This window comes from Gopherus flavomarginatus, chromosome 3 (assembly GCF_025201925.1).
Source record: "Gopherus flavomarginatus isolate rGopFla2 chromosome 3, rGopFla2.mat.asm, whole genome shotgun sequence".
NCBI lineage: Eukaryota > Metazoa > Chordata > Testudines > Testudinidae > Gopherus > Gopherus flavomarginatus.
This window is the reverse complement of record NC_066619.1, coordinates 90,111,375-90,127,785: the sequence shown is the minus strand read 5'-3', so window position 1 is coordinate 90,127,785 and position 16,411 is coordinate 90,111,375. Positions and strand designations below refer to the sequence as shown.

Here is a 16,411-nt window from a genome sequence, read left to right as displayed (position 1 = left end):
CACTTTTTGGCCTTAACAGTTAGTCCTGCCTGCCTGATGCGCTCAAAGACCTTTTCCAGGTGTAGTAGGTGTTCGGGCCAGGAGTCTGAAAAAATGGCCACATCATCGAGGTAGGCAACTGCATATTCTCCCAGTCCTGCTAGTAGACCATCTACCAGCCTCTGGAAGATGGCGGGTGCATTTCGAAGCCCGAAAGGAAGGACATTAAATTCATACACCCCCGCATGGGTGACGAATGCTGACCTTTCCTTGGCAGGTTCATCTAGCGGTACTTGCCAGTACCCCTTGGTTAAGTCTATTGTAGAGATGAACTGGGCACGTCCCAACTTCTCCAATAGCTCATCAGTGCGTGGCATTGGATAGTTGTCCGGACAAGTTACCGCATTTAGCTTATGATAGTCCAAGCAAAAGCATATTTCCCCATCTGGTTTGGGTACCAGAACCACTAGAGATGCCCATGCACTGGTAGATGAGCGGATTATACCCATCTGTAGCATGTTCTGGATCTCCCATTCTATAGCAGCTTGGGCGTGAGGAGACACCCGGTAGGGTGGGGTTCTAACTGGGTGAGCATTACCTGTGTCAATGGAGTGGTATGCCCGTTCAGTCTGTCCTGGGGTGGCTGAGAACAATGGGCGAAGCTAGTGCACAGCTCCTTGATTTGTTGCCGCTGCAGACGTTCCAGGGTTGTGGAGAGGTTCACCTCTTCCACGCCACCGTCTTTTTTTCCCATCGTAGTAGACACCTTCAGGCCACTCAGCATCATCTCCCTGGACTGTAAACTGACAAACCTGTAAGTCTCTGGAATAGAAAGGCTTGAGAGAATTAACATGGTACACTCTGGGTTTTAGAGAGGAATTGGGAAATGCTGTGAGGTAGTTCACAGTTCCCAGGCGCTCTTGGACTGTGAACGGCCCTTCCCATGATGCTTCCATCTTACAGGCCTGATGCACCTTCAAGACCATAACCTGGTCTCCTACCTTGAAGGAACGCTCTCTGGTATACCAGGCCTTTTGCTCTTCCTGAGCATCCTTTAGGTTTTCTTTAGCAAGGGCTAAAGAGTGTTGGAGGGTGCTTTGTAGGTTGCTTACAAAGTCTAGAATGTTAGTTCCTGGAGAAGGCGTAAACCCCTCCCATTGCTGCTTCACCAACTGTAATGGCCCCTTAACCTCGTGGCCATACACAAGTTTAAATGGTGAAAACCCTAAACTGGGATGTGGTACAGCCCTGTAGGCAAACAGCAACTGCTGCAACACTAGGTCCCAATTATTGGAGTGTTCGTTGACAAATTTACATATCATGGCCCCCAAAGTTCCATTAAACCTTTCCACCAGGCCATTGGTTTGATGGTGGTACGGGGTGGCAACCAAGTGGTTCACCCCATGAGTTTCCCACAGTTTTTGCATGGTCCCTGCCAGGAAATTAGATCCTGAATCTGTAAGGATGTCGGAGGGCCAACCGACCCTGGCAAAAATGTCTGTTAGGGCCTGACACACAGCATTAGCCCTGGTGTTGCCTAGAGCTACTGCTTCCGGCCATCGGGTAGCAAAGTCCACGAAAGTCAGTACGTACTGCTTTCCTCTGGGCATCTTTTTTAGGAAAGGACCCAGAATATTCACAGCTACTCGCTGAAATGGGACCTCAATTATGAGGAGTGGCTGGAGAGGGGCCTTGACCTGGTCTTGGGGTTTTCCCACTCTTTGGCATACCTCACAAGACCGGACATACTTGGCAACGTCCTTGCCCCTCCCCTCCCAGTGGAAGGACTTCCCCAATTTGTCTTTGGTTCTGTTCACCCCAGCATGGCCACTGGGATGATCATGGGCTAAGCTTGGAACTTAGTTGGAACCACCAACTGTTTTTGCGGCTGCCATTCTTCCCGGTGTCCACCAGAAATAATCTCCTTGTATAAAAGTCCTTGGTCTATAACAAACCGGGATCGGTGAGAAGAGCTGAGAGGCGGTGGGGTGCTTCGTGCCGCCGCCCAAGCTTTCTGAAGGCTGTCATATGCTTCCTGCTCAGTCTGGAACTGTTCCCTTGAGGCTGGGGTCACCAGTTCTTCCTCAGACTGTGGACTTGGGCTTGGTCCCTCTGGAAGCGATGTAGGTGATGGGGTTGTTTCCATTGCTGGTGAACCGCTCTCCGCTGGTGCACCTGAGGGTATTTCAGCCTCTGGCTGAGCCTTTTGGGTGTGGCTGTCTGTTGCTTCTGCCAGTTCTGGCTCGCTGGCGCCCTCTGGTGTTGAGTTTGAAGATGTGGTTGCAATTGCTGGTGCTGGTTGCTGTTCCAGTTCTGGGCCTGGGACTGGAGGTGCTGTGGCTGTTTCAGTGGTTGGCATGGAATCTGGGTCCACTACCTCTATCAGGGTCTCTGGTAACACAGACAGGGCGTCTGTGGACGGCTCAGGAACAGGAATGGGTCTGGAAGCTTGCCTGGTTTGGCTGCGTGTAACCATTCCCACTCTCTTGGCCCGCTTCACCTGGTTGGCCAAGTCTTCCCCCAGTAGCATGGGGATGGAATAATTGTCATAGACTGCAAAAGTCCACATTCCTGACCAGCCTTTGTACTGGACAGGCAGTTTAGCTGGAGGCAAGTCTACAGCTTGTGACATGAAGGGGTAAATTGTCACTTGGGCCTTTGGGTTGATGAATTTGGGGTCGACGAAGGATTGGTGGATAGCTGACACTTGCGCCCCCGTGTCTCTCCACGCGGTAACCTTCTTTCCACCCACTCTCAAAATTTCCCTTCGCTCCAAGGGTATTTGAGAGGCATCTGGGCCTGGTGTGATGGTGGTGTAATGAACTGCACTTGGTTGGCGTTCTTTGGGCAGTTGGCCTTGATATGTCCCAGTTCATTACACTTAAAGCATCTTCCAGCTGACTGGCACTGGGTCGAGGTGAGTTACTGGAGACTGTTGAGATGGAAGAATAGGGTGTCTGTGGCTTTCCTTGGGTTGTAGATGGGGTCTTTGGCTGCCCTCGGTTGTAGGGTTTATTGTCGGTGTGCCCTCTGGGGTATTCGTTCCCCTTGACAGTACCTTTCTTGCTTTCTGCCACTTCCATCCATCTGGCTCCAATCTCCCCCGCCTCGGTGAGATTTTTGGGTTTTCCAACTTGTAAGTACCGTGTTATGTCCTCAGGAACACCATCCAAGAACTGTTCCATTTGTATGAGGAGGTGCAGTTCGTCTATGGATTTAACATTGGTTCCTGATATCCAGGCCTCATAATTCTTTCCAACGTAGTAGGCGTGTTTGGGAAATGACACATCTGGCTTCCACTTTTGGGTTCTGAAACGCCGACGGGCATGATCCGGGGTTATCCCCATTCTGTATCTGGCCTTGGTTTGAAAAAGTTTATAGTCGTTCATGTTCTCCTTAGGCATTTCAGCTGCCACCTCTGCTAAAGGTCCACTGAGCTGTGGCTTCAATTCTACCATGTACTGGTCTTCAGGGATGCTGTACCCAAGACAGGCTCTTTCAAAATTTTCTAAGAAGGCCTCGGTGTCATCACCTGCCTTGTAGGTGGGAAATTTCCTGTGCTGTGGAACAATCATTGGCGCAGGGTTGTTAGGATTGGCTGTGTTTTGTTGCTTAGCCTTTTCTAATTCCATGGCCTGTCGGTGGGTCTCCCTCTGGAGTTCTAGCTGTCTTCTGTAGGCTGCCTCTTCTTCTTCTTGTTTCCTTCTGTGGCCCACCTCTTCTTCTTCTTGTTTTCTTTTGTGGGCTGCCTCTTTGGCTGCTTGTTCTCTTTTGTAGGCTGCCAGTTTGATGTTTTCTTCCCTTTCTTTCAGCTCCACCTCTTTCTCTTTTTTCCAGTTGTCGCCTGTGGTCTACTTCTTTGATTTGTTCCTCTGCTCTCCTTTTTTCCTTGGAAGTCATGGTTCCTGTTTTCTTGTGTTGGGGTGCCCTCTGGTGTTTGTTATCTGAACTGCAGGCTCTCTGTTGTCCCCTGGGGTTTGCCTAGCAACAGTGCCTTTTTTCTTGCTCTAGCTAATCTTTTAAATGTAAAGTAAACCAGAAAAACCACTTTATTTGCATGTGTATTGTGCTGGGTAGTTGACTCTCAATCGGAGTGCTATTGTGTAACAAAAGACCCTTTGTCACAGCTTGATAGTTCCTTGCTTAATATGCAAGCTACTGCCAGGAGAGAACAGAAAAAAAAAATTTCTCTCTGGTTCCTTTTAAAACCAAACCCTCTCTGCTTAAAAGCCCCTAGCAGAGAAAAGAAAAATATAATTTTCCTACTGGCTTCTGGATTCTATCTTTCCCACAACGCTGCACACCATGTCATAACATTTCTTCCCAGATCTGGACCTTAGCGTCCAAAATATGGGTGTTAGCATGAAAACCTCCAAGCTTAGTTACCAGCTTGGACCTGGTATCGCTGCCACCAGCTAGGAATTATACAGTGCCTAGCTCACTGTGGTCTCCCCAAAACCTTCCCTGGGGGGACCCCCAGACTCAGATGCCTTGAGTCTTACAACAAAGGGAAATAACCCCCTCCCCTTGTTTCCTTGTTACTTCCTCTGAGGCTCCTCTCCCTGGACGACCCTAGGAGATTCCCTGCTTCCAGTCCTGGAAACACAAGTACCGAGAGGTCTAATCTCTCTTCCCCCTCACCCAGAGGGTATGCAAAGTCAGGCTTAGTAAATCTAACACAAAGAGATTTTCCCCCTGACTTCTTCCTCCCACCAATTCCCTGGTGAGCTGCAGACTCAGTTCCCTGGAGTCCCACTAAAGAAAAACTCCAACAGGTCTTAAAAAGAAAGCTTTATATAAAAAGAAAGAAAAAGACATTAAAAATAGTCTCTTTATTAAGGTGACAATATACAGGATCTATTGCCTAAATGAAAAAAATGAATAAACAGCCTTATCCAAAAAGAATACAATTTAAAACATTCCAGCAACTACACACATGTAAATGCAAAAGAAAACAATATAAACCTATTGTCTTACTATCCTTGTACTTACAACTTGGAAACAGAAGATTAGAAAGCCAGGAGATAGAAAGCTCCCTCTCAGAGACTAGAAAAGGAACAGACCAAGAACAAAGGACTCACACCCAAAACTTCCCTCCACCCAGATTTGAAAAAGTCTTGTTTCCTGATTGGTCCTCTGGTCAGGTGTTTGGTTCCCTGTGTTAACCCTTTACAGGTAAAAGAACATTAACCCTTAGCTATCTGTTTATGACAATTCAGCATCTCCATAAATTAAACCAGCCTGTAAGGAGTCTTTAACTTATATTTGGGGCCAGACAGATCACTGTCCAGGCCCCAAATTCAGAGCCTTACAGACTTCATTGTGTTACCTCTCTCTCTGAATTGCACCTTAGAATGAAGCTATATGTATTAGACAGTGATGACATTTCCATGATAAATCCCTATTTTCAGAGGTTTAGTTTAAAAAAATAATTCTAAGGCAAAACTCTCAACTCAGAAAATAAAATTGTGATTTACTTAATCTTATTCAGTCACTGTTGAGACCGAGGGAAGCAAATAAGAGACGCTGTGACAACATTTTATTACTCTCCTATAAAGCAAATACTTCTTAAAAAATTTTTATAAAGGAGCAGGTGGTTAGTTCTGAAATGGACTACTGGTTTTTTTTGTTGTTGTTGTTTGGTTGTTTTGTTTTTCTTTTAAGAAAAGAGAAGAGTTTTAAAACTTTTTTTTTCCTCCCCCTGTTGGAGCCCTTGTTGGGGGAACTGTGCTCCCCTTCCCTCTCCAACTCCCTCAGAACAGCATGATGAGTGCTGTTTTTTAAATACAGATCAAGATTTTCAAAATTAAGTAGTGTTCTTGAGGTACTTCAGTTTTTGGGTGCCCAGCTTGCCACCTTAAGGTGCCTCAAGTAGGGCCCCTCCCCCTAAAAGATGCCTAAAATCACTAGTCACTCTCTAAAATTCTGGCCACTTAGATTAAAAATGTTTGTCTGGGAGCCTCACTTTTGACCATGGCCCTTAAACATAAGCAAGACTACAGGGCACACTGTTATAGCTTCCCATGGGAAGATAAATGGTTATATTCCTTGTGCATGCAAAGCTGATGAAAGTAACTAGGATGTGAAAAGAATACAGCATCAAGCCCAGAATACTTATTAAGAATTCTTCACTTGCTGTCCAAGTGATTTGATCTTGCTCTCATCGCTGAAGTCAGTAGGGTTTGACCAAATGTGCTGCATATTTTGCTTTTTAAAATCAGAATGAGTGCATGTTGCAGTTGGTTTAGACTTCTTTTATAGAAAACAGAAGTAGGCTTAATGTCAAATTTTATATCTGACCCTAGCCATAATTTTAAAGACATCCCAAATGGCACACAAATTAATCCGTTTGGTAATATGCCGTACTAATGTTTTCCACATGGAAGTGCTTCTACTTCATGTAATGACCTATATGTACCACCAGATGGCTCAATTTTGCAGTGACTGCACTTCAGAAAGTTGTTGATTCCTCATGGAAAACTTATAGTTGACGATTTTCAAAATTTATTTCCCCTTGTTGTTAGGGAAATGTTGCTTGAAGGCAGGAGTTTTGTTTGTTAAATATCCTTCTGTTCCTGCTGCTTATTTTGCTACCACAATAATGTTTGTGATGGCTTCAGTGGTTGCTGTGGAAATTACATCTGGGGCTGGGAGGGGGATAAGGGGAGGGGGGACACGGATTATTTCACTCATCACAGAAATGCATCAACCCCTGAGATGGAATGGAGCCGCTGTTTTAATGTACAGAGTATTGGGATGGGAAGTGATTCCATCAACTCTGTCCTTCCTTGTGTCTACTTTGCCTCCTTTTCTTTTTTCCCAAGAATATGAGGGCCTGCTGCTGTCACCTCCACTGCCCCAGAGTCCATCACTTTCTCCCTGATGGGTTCTTTTCCTTGCACTGATGCCCTCAAGGAGTGTACTAGAGCTGCACTGGGGCATCTGCCATTGCACAGCAGCCACACCTGGCAATGGAACTGCAGCTATAACAATAAAAGTATAACAGGATAGGGAAGGAGCAGACCCCCTGAGCTCACAGCACAGGATTGGAAGCTATGATATCACAATGCATTGTTAGTGCCATGCTGAGGATTTCTGTGGAATTAGTTCTGCTCTCGGTTGGAGGGAAGATTGGCACCAACAGAATCCACAGTGCGACTTCCTGCTGCACTTGGAAATATTCAGACTTTACAAAGGACTGACGTTAGTTAGGGAACAAGGGGTTGGAGCAGATAAATTCTTGTGAAACAAAGGTCATGTTTTCATGTGTTTGCTAACAGATGGCCAGACACTAAAGCTAATAAGCAGAGTACCCTATCTGATTGCTTCACTCTTTGCTTACCTACATGTTACCACAGCTGTCGCTCTAAAGCACTTTGTCACTCACAGCAGCTTTGTCTGTTGAGGGGGGAAATGTTGGAGACTCCCCAGCTGAGGGAAGGGAAATGATCCATGAAATATAAGTACAATGATGTCTAAATGGGGTATTTTTAAGTCTTTCATAGTGACATTTCACTGTTAAGATTGTTGGGATGTGCTACAACGTGCTGCTATTCACAGTAATGTGGTTTTATTAAATGATTATGTATGACATACAGATTAGACTCATTTAGTTGATATAAAGAGTGCAGCTCAGTAGGCTCACAATTAGTTGCAGAGTCCAACAAATGACTTCAGCTGTGTATCCACTCCAAGATAATCTGCTCATATTACATATGTAATGTATGATAAGTATCTTATTTTCAAAGAAACAAATGTCATTTGCCTTCTAACTGCCCTCTGTGTCTTTCAAAATCTTCTCCTTTGTTGGTGAATAGAAAACTTTAAAAAAGTCAGTGTTAACTTTTTAAATATTAAAGAAGCCACGCCATACCCTCTTATTTGGGAGAATTAGAAATGGCAGGCCTATTTAACTTCATCTGTCATTTAAAAAAAAATTCTAGCCCTTTTTCATGTGAAGATAGCATTGAAAATATAAACTGATGTCAATCCTATTGATTTATAGTTGGTCATTGAAATTTCCTAAAGATCATGGTTGGTTGTATGACATGACTGATGATATCAGTGGGATGTATGATTGCTGGATTATTTCCTGAAACTTTTGTTGTTCAAAGAGAGGCCTTTCTTCCTTAATATAATGGATGCTTCTGTTCTGAGGGAGGAATTCTAATGTTGAAACATTAGTCATGTCTTTTTAGGTTAAGAATAAATTCTGTTTCTTATCTATATAATATTCACTATGTATTTTAGGGTTTTAAAAATTGGAATGCCTTTGTCGTGTCAGTGAAAACAGTTTGGCTTCAGTTAATATCAACAAAAGAGAGAGAGAGGGGAAAATGGTCTAGTGGTTACAGCACAGGAGAGGTTCAACAAGAAAAAGTGGAGAGTCCTGTACTGAGGATGAAGAATCCCATGCACTGCTACAGACTAGGGACCGAATGGCTAGGCAGCAGTTCTGCAGAGAAGGATCTAGGAGTTACACTGGAGGAGAAGCTGGATATGAGTCAGCAGTGTGCCCTTGTTGCTAAGAAGGCAATGCTAAGGGGCATTGCCAGCAGATTGAGGGACATGATCATTCCCCTCTATTCAGTTTTGGGCCCCACACTACAAGAAGGATGTGGAAAAATTGGAAAGAGTCCAGCGGAAGGCAACAAAAATGATTAGGGGGCTGGAGCACATGACTTATGAGGAGAGGCTGAGGGAACTGGGATTGTTTAGTCTGCAGAAGAGGAGAATGAGGGGGGATTTGATAGCTGTTTTTAACTACCTGAAAGGGGGTTCCAAAGTGGATGGATCTAGACTGCTCTCAGTGGTAGCAGAAGACAGAACAAGGAGTAATGGTCTCAAGTTGGATATTAGGAAAAATGTTTTCACTAGGAGGGTGGTGAAGCACTGGAATGGGTTACCTAGGGAGATGGTGAATCGCCTTCCTTAGAGGTTTTTAAGGTCAGGCTTGACAAAGCTCTGGCTGGGATGATTTAGTTCGGGATGGGTCCTGTTTTGAGCAGGAGGTTGGACTAGATGACCTCCTGAGGTCCCTTCCAGCCCTGATACTCTGAGAGTCAAGATCTATTTCTGGGTCTGCCACTGACTCACTGTGAGACCGTGGGCAAATCACCTAACTGCTCTATGAATTCTATTTCCCATCTGTAGAATGAGGGTAATGATACCTTGCTCACATGGTGCTGTGATGTTAATTCATAGTTTGTAAAGGATGAGGATGCTGTAGAAATGCAAAGTACTAAGTACTAGAGATTCCTCTGCCATAGAGTATGGAGAAATAAACTGCTTAATGGAGTATTCTGCCATCATTACACATGTATAGCCACATCACTAACCCTTGGAATTAAGCATCCAAACCATGCACATATACAAGAATATATTTAAATTATACAGTTTTATCAGATTTCTCTTCCTGCCCCCAGCCTCTATTGACACATTGCTTCTGAAGGACCAGCATCAGTGTCTGTTTTGAGCCAATGCATGAAAAACAGGTCAGTTCATTTCAGACGGTTTCAAGGCAATCCTCAGTTCCCATCTTCTAATAAACCGGAAGCCAGACAATGTGGTTGTGCTTGCCCCTCACATAAGGCCACAGACCACTTTTGGGTGACCTTGACACCCAGGGGAGTAGGAAACACACAAGGAGGACAATGTAAAAGCAGCAAAGAATCCTGTGGCACCTTATAGACTAACAGACGTTTTGGAGCATGAGCTTTCGTGGGTGAATACCCACTTCGTCAGATGCATGTAGTGGAAATTTCCGGGGGCAGGAATATATATGCAGGCAAGCTAGAGATAATGAGGTAGTTCAATCAGGGAGGATGAGGCCCTGTTCTAGCAGTTGAGGTGTGAAAACTAAGGGAGGAGAAACTGGTTTTGTAATTGGCAAGCCATTCACAGTCTTTGTGGACAATATATGGCCTTCTCTTAGCGCTGCTGAATCATAATATTGTTAGTATTGTAGTGATGGATATGGACATCAGCATTCCCAAGGTAAATCCTGATTTTCCACAGTTCAGACACTGGCTGTGACAATCTGTTTGGACATTAGCAGAAGGTATCAAGTATGATAGTCTGCAAATTTTCTAAGACTTAAAAATACACCAGTTTCACCGTTTAAAAAAGACAAGATTAATAGGACAGGAAATAATGGCACTAGGTTTCTGTTTTGCTTTCATTTGACTGTTTTTTAATCTGAAAGTTTGCAGAACCACAGCTAGTCTCAGGGAACAATTTTAAAATGCTCCATAAACACACACTCACCCTTCTGGCATGTGCATCATTTCCAACCACTGCTAGATTTGGGGCTCAGAATTCACACCTTCAGTTATGTGGTTTAAAAGAGGCATATTGAATTTAAAGTGGGTGAATTTTTGAAAACATTCACAAAACTCTTGCTCTTTCCCCAGTCTTCATGTGGAGGCAAATCCCTCTCCTCCTCCTCCTCCTCCTCTCCTCCTCCCTTCCCCCATATGTCTAAATAGGACTCACATTTGGGCGAGGCCTGCCTTTCTGACTGCAGAGGAAATGGCCTTCACGGCAGTCAGCATTGAGTTGAGCAGCTGTGTCAGCTCCCCTGTAGCGCCTTTAACGCGTCGTCCCTTTTCCATAACGTATCGGGTAAGGGTTAACATATCTGTTTCGAAGGGACTTCTGTCTGACATCTTTGCTGGCAAATAAAGTTCTTTTTAGTTAGAACTAGTTGCTTTCCTGCAACCGTTGCTTCTCCTCAGTAGCTGTTGTATTTTAAGATGTTGTTGGCTTGTGTGCTAGACACAGTTTATTAAAATGTTCTTGAGCCCATGTGATTTAAATGCTTGAAATAGCTGTGCAGTCTGCCTGTTCTGTAGCTCTCCCAGGATGCATAAAAGCAGCTTGGGAAAGAGACAACTACTGAAAAACTACCCTCCTCCCAGTTCTCCTCCACATATTTAATCTAGTGATTTGCAGACCTAATACTAATCCTGTTGCGTGGAGAGCATTGAAAGGTTATTAATATAGTTGTCTTGCTAGCAAGTCGGCTAAGTGCCATTCAGCAGATAGGCAGGGGAACTCTCTGTAACAAAGACAAACTAGAATTAAATTTTGCTCCAGCTGACAGTCTAAAAGATAAATCAGTTTACTTATTTGACACCCTCTTGACAAATTACAAATGGAGAAAATATGCAACCGCGTTGTTGATATGCTGCTAGTTCCTTATGCAATCGATTCTGCAGCACATCATCACACTGAGCACTCTGAGTTCAGTACACCAGTGATCTCTCTTTCAGTACAACTGAGGGTTTGGCTACACTTGCAGCTGCACAGCGCTGGGAGTTAAAGCTGTCTTCGTACAGCTGTGTAGGGAAAGCGCTGCAGTGTGGCCACATTTGCAGCATTTGCAGCGGTGTTGGGAGTGGTGCATTATGGGCGGCTATCCCAGCGTTCAAGTGGCTGCAATGTGCTTTTGAAAAGAGGGGAGTGGGGTGGAGTGTGACAGGGAGCGTGGGGGAGAGAGAGAGAGAGAGAGTGGATTTTTGGAGCCAGCACTGTCAGCTCCCTGCCTTGCAAGTTTCGACCACTTCCCCCACCCCTCTCTCATTCACTCTTAAATGCAAATAGCCTTCAGACCAGATAAGCAGCTGCTCCAACGGACTCCCTCCCTCCGACCCCCCTCCGCCATGCTGTTTCTCTCCTCAAGCAAACACAAGTTGTGGACATTCCCTGCCTGCCTGCCTGCCTGCCTCTGCTCGAGCAAACAATTGCTGTGTTTGTCTTTTAGATAAGCAGCTCCGGGAGCCCCGAGTTCACAACAAAACAAAGAGTTCTTTAGTTAAAAGCAATATGGGAAAATTCCAGAGGTCAGTTACAGCATAGTAAGATTAATCACTGTTTACACTGACACTCCAGCGCTGTTCTCTTTATTCCTCTTGTCCATGTGAAGTACAACCAGCACTGTAGCCAGGGAGATACAGCGCTGTATGTGCCTTGCCAGTGTGGACGGGGAGTAAGTTATAGTGCTGTAAAGCCACCACCAGCGCTGTAACTCTCAAGTGTAGCCAAGCCCACAGACTAGGCAATTTAGCTGCAGGATCAATAGCCAAGTTTATCAGTTTTTGAACTGGAAATTTTGCCCACAATGTTGGGGGGCTAGGCAGCAAAGATTAGTGCCATGAGGCACCTGGTATTTGCCGGCTGTCCCACTTTGGTCTGCTTCTTCAGTTCCCTGGTCACAGAGGGCCTAGCTTTCAAAGGCATTTAGAGTCATAGTGCTAAAGGCCAGAAGAGGCCACCAAACCATCTAGTCTGACATGTATATCACACGCTGCCACCACCACTACCATTCAGCACTTGCACAATTCCCAGTGAAGTCAGTGAAAGTTGTGTGGCCTCTCCCTGGGCGCAGAAGGGCTGCAGAGTGCTACACCTCTGAAAAAATCACATCTTAAACATGTCACTGTTAAAAAGGGTTTAGTACCTAAAGTACCTACCTCATGGGTAGTGTGCAGCTTAGTTCGTTGTCTCATGGAAACTGTTCTGGCATGTTAAATGATATAACTAGACATTAGCTTGCTTAGCATCTACACATCGATTTGCTACAAATTTTCTGTAAAGGTGTCTTATTCCTTGTTAGCCTGCTGGGATCATGTTCAACTATCATTCTTTCTTAGGCCATGCTAACTTGTAATATTACAGTGCTGGTGTAGGTGAAAAGCACTGGAGAATTAAGGCCTGATATATGGTTAAGTAGTTATTCAATAACTTACAAGAGCAAGTTAAACTTAAGCATTTCTATACACCACAAGTTTGCAGCAATGTTGCTAGATTGATTTTTAAATCAATGTTATTACACTGGTGCAACTTTTCTAATATAGACAGGCACTAACTTACAACGGCATTACTTTCTCGGCATGCTTGGACAGTCTTATGATTGTGAAGCGCTTTAAGATCTGATGAAAAAACACGATATAAGAGCCCAAGCAGCATTATTATTTTTTAGAATACTGCTATGTATGGACAGAGAAATGCAGGTGAAATAGGACTGATAGCACAAATGCTCTGTAACCTGACAATTACACATGAGCTGATAACAACATTTTAATTACACATGGTACAGTATAGTTTCTCAATACAGATAAGACAGTAAGGACGCTGAGTGAAGATGCAAAAAGCACAGGTATGAAAAAGTTAGCCGCAACTGTGAACTTTATAGTTACATTTCCTTACTTTTGTTAAGAAGAGCTACAATACTAGATAATGACTTGCAACTGTAATCCCTTTCATTTTTTTTTAATCTGTAGCATTTTAAGTTCCTGTTCACTTGATCAACTATCAGTACATAAATTAGGGATCTTTAAGTAGCTTTAAATTGTTCAATATCATCCTTTAAAAATCAAAAGCTGACAATGCTACCTGACACCAAGGGGCAACGGATAGGTGCATGCTGTATGAGGTAGACTTCAGCTCTTGGGATCTTTGTCATATCTCTGAGAAGGCGCATATGGAGTGGCAAATGGAGTTACTCAGGTGGATCTCCACAAGGTTTGAGTGCTAGCTATCAACTCTATCAACACGGCTACCCCTATGATACTTGATAGCTATCAACTCTGTTACTGCTGTCCTACAAGATGCTGATAATTTCCAGAATATTTTCTTCTATCTTTCATCTAGCACTATCATGATTTACTTCAAAGCACATGAATCAAAGTATGAGTAACTGTGATATTTTGAGAGGTTTCAGAGTGGTTGCTCTGTTAGTCTGTATCAGCAAAAACAACGAGAAGTCCTTGTGGCATCTTAGAGACTAGCAAATTTATTTGGCCATAAGCTTTCGTGGGCTAGAATCCACTTCATCAGATGCACGGAGTGGAAAATACAGTAGCAGGTGTATATATACACATAGTACATGAAAAGATGAGAGTTGCCTTACCCTGTGGGGGTCAGTCTAAAAGACAATTCAATTAACAGTAGAATACCAAGGAAGGAAAAATCTCTTTTGTAGTGGTAATGAGGGTGGCTCATTTCAAACAGTTGACAGGAAGGTGTGAGTAACAGTAGGGGAAAATTAGGTTTTCTAATGACCCATCCACTCCCAGTCTTTATTCAGGCCTAATTTGATGGTGTTCAGTTTGCAAATTAATTCTAGTTCTGAAGTTTCACATTGGAGTCTGTGTTTTGAAGTTTTTTGTTGTTGAAGAATTGCCACTTTTAAATCTGTTGAATGACCAGGGAGATTGACGTGTTCTCCTACTGATTTTTTAATGTTGTAATTCCTGATGTCAGACTTGTGTCCATTTATTCTTTTGTGTAGAGACTGTCCAGTTTGGCCAATGTACATGGCAGAGGGCCATTGCTGGCACATGATGGCATATATCACATTGGTAGATGTGCAGGTGAACGAGCCCCTGATGGTGTATTTGATGTGGTTAGGTCCTATGATGATGTCCCTTGACTAGATATGTGGACAGAGTTGGCACTGGGGTTTGTTGCAGGGTTTGGTTCCTGGGTTAGTGTTTTTGTTGTGTGGTATGTAGTTGCTGGTGAGTATTTGTTTCAGGCTGGGGGCCTGTCTCCCAAGGTCTGAGAGAGTGAGGGATCGTCCTTCGGAATAAGCTGTAGATCCTTGATGGTGCGCTGGAGAAGTTTTAGTTGGGGCTGCAGGTGACGGCTAGTGGCATTCTGTAACTTTCTTTGTTGGGCCTGTCTTGTAGTAGGTGACTTCTGGGTACCCTTCTGGCTCTGTCAATCTGTTTCTTCACCAGGTGGGTATTGTAGTTTTAACAATGCTTGATAAAGATCCTGTAGGAGTGTGTCTCTGTCTGAGGGATTGGAGCAAATGCAGCTGTATCTTAGAGCTTGGCTGCACACAATGGATCGTGTGATCTGGTCTGGATGAAAGCTGGAGGCATGTAAGTAAGTATAGCGGTCAGTAGATTTCCAGTATAGGGTGGTGTTTGTGACCATCGCTGCTTAGCACTGTAGTGTCTAGGAAGTAGATCTCATATGGACTGGTCCAGGCTGAGGTTGATGGTGGGGTGGAAATTGTTGAAATTCTAGTGGAATTCCTCAAGGGCTTCTTTTCCGTGGGTCCAGATGATGAAGATGTCATCAACATAGTGTGAGTAGAGTAGGGGCATTAGGGGATGAGAGCTGAGGAAGCGTTGTTCTAATTCAGCCATAAAAATGTTGGCATACTCTGGAGCCATGCAGGTACCCACAGCAGTGCTGCTGACTACTGTGATATTTTGGAGCATCTTTTGCAGGCCGTATGACTTTTTTTTTTTCTTTTGAAGAGGCTTCATATGAAGAGAAAAACCTAAAGTATTTTGTTTACTCAGGAAGAGCATGATTAAACTACTATACTGCATACTCACAAGGGGACAGAGTTAAAGTTGTACATGCAGCCTTAAGCAGTGATTCTAACCCTAAACTTCTCCTGTCTAGCCAGAATCTTGCTGGGCCCATCCAACTGCAGCCCATTTAGCAACACAGGAATGGCAGGATGGTTATGATCCACTTCACCTATTCCACTTATCCCAGGTTCAGAACCCATGTATGTATATGTCCACTGAAATGGGGATAAAGTTCAGTAAACAATTCTAATCAAAAATTTGTTTTAGTTGGTTCAAAGGGTATTGTTGAAGCTAATAGAACCATTCTTTGATCTTTGCACCTCAATGAAAAGTCTTAAATCAGGTAATAAATGTCAGGATGCTTTGTATTTATAACACGAAAGGCAATAAATCAGCACTCGTACACCCCTACAACACTGCATTAATTTCCACGATTCTACTTGCAAACTTTGAGATTTATTGCAGACAAGTGATGGGTTCAGAGTGGAAACAAAGAGGAAGGATCAACTGGTGTTTAAGACACAACACTGGGGATCAGGAAATCTGAGTCCGATTCCTGGTTCTGCCAAAGATGCGCAAGGTCACATAGAACAAGGTATTCAGGCTGTTTTGGTGGACAAAATAAGTGTTTAATACTGTGAATGATCAATCCTGTTTAATGTGAGGGAGGGGAATAAAACCTCTCAGGTGTACAATTATGTTCATAAAAATGCTTGAGTGGCCCTTAAGATAGCCGTAGAAATGTAAAGTAATTTTAAAATATACATAAAGCCTTGTCAAGATCCAGTTTGATAGGATTCTTCTCTTGACTTGCTTGACAATCACTACAAAAGAAGTGGTACTGATTCACATTTCTATTAGGATGCGGGACTAGAGCTGCTTCTTAAACATGACACCCCTGGACCTTCTCCCCCCTCCAATTTTTAAATGTTAGTAGTTTGAGTTACATATATAGGCTGTAATCAGAGCTGATGACCTTTCACCAAATGCCAAAGTTCTTCAATGTCCTAGCAGAAGAATACCAATATGGCAATTGAAGCCAAAGATTTACACTGTGGTGAGTAATCTTTTCACTTCTATTCAGTATGAATGGCTAA

General features: G+C 43.8%; 1 protein-coding gene across 1 annotated transcript in view; it reads right to left on the bottom strand.

The window, feature by feature from the left end:
- The window catches only part of LOC127047536 (fructose-1,6-bisphosphatase isozyme 2), a 38,425-nt gene extending 27,588 nt beyond the window's left edge, over positions 1–10,837 (bottom strand). The window contains exon 1 of the mRNA XM_050945935.1: positions 10,474–10,837. Within this exon, the coding sequence (XP_050801892.1) occupies positions 10,474–10,646 (173 nt within the window). The 5' untranslated portion in view covers positions 10,647–10,837. The remainder of the gene's footprint in view (positions 1–10,473) is intronic.
- Positions 10,838–16,411: the final 5,574 nt, after the last annotated feature.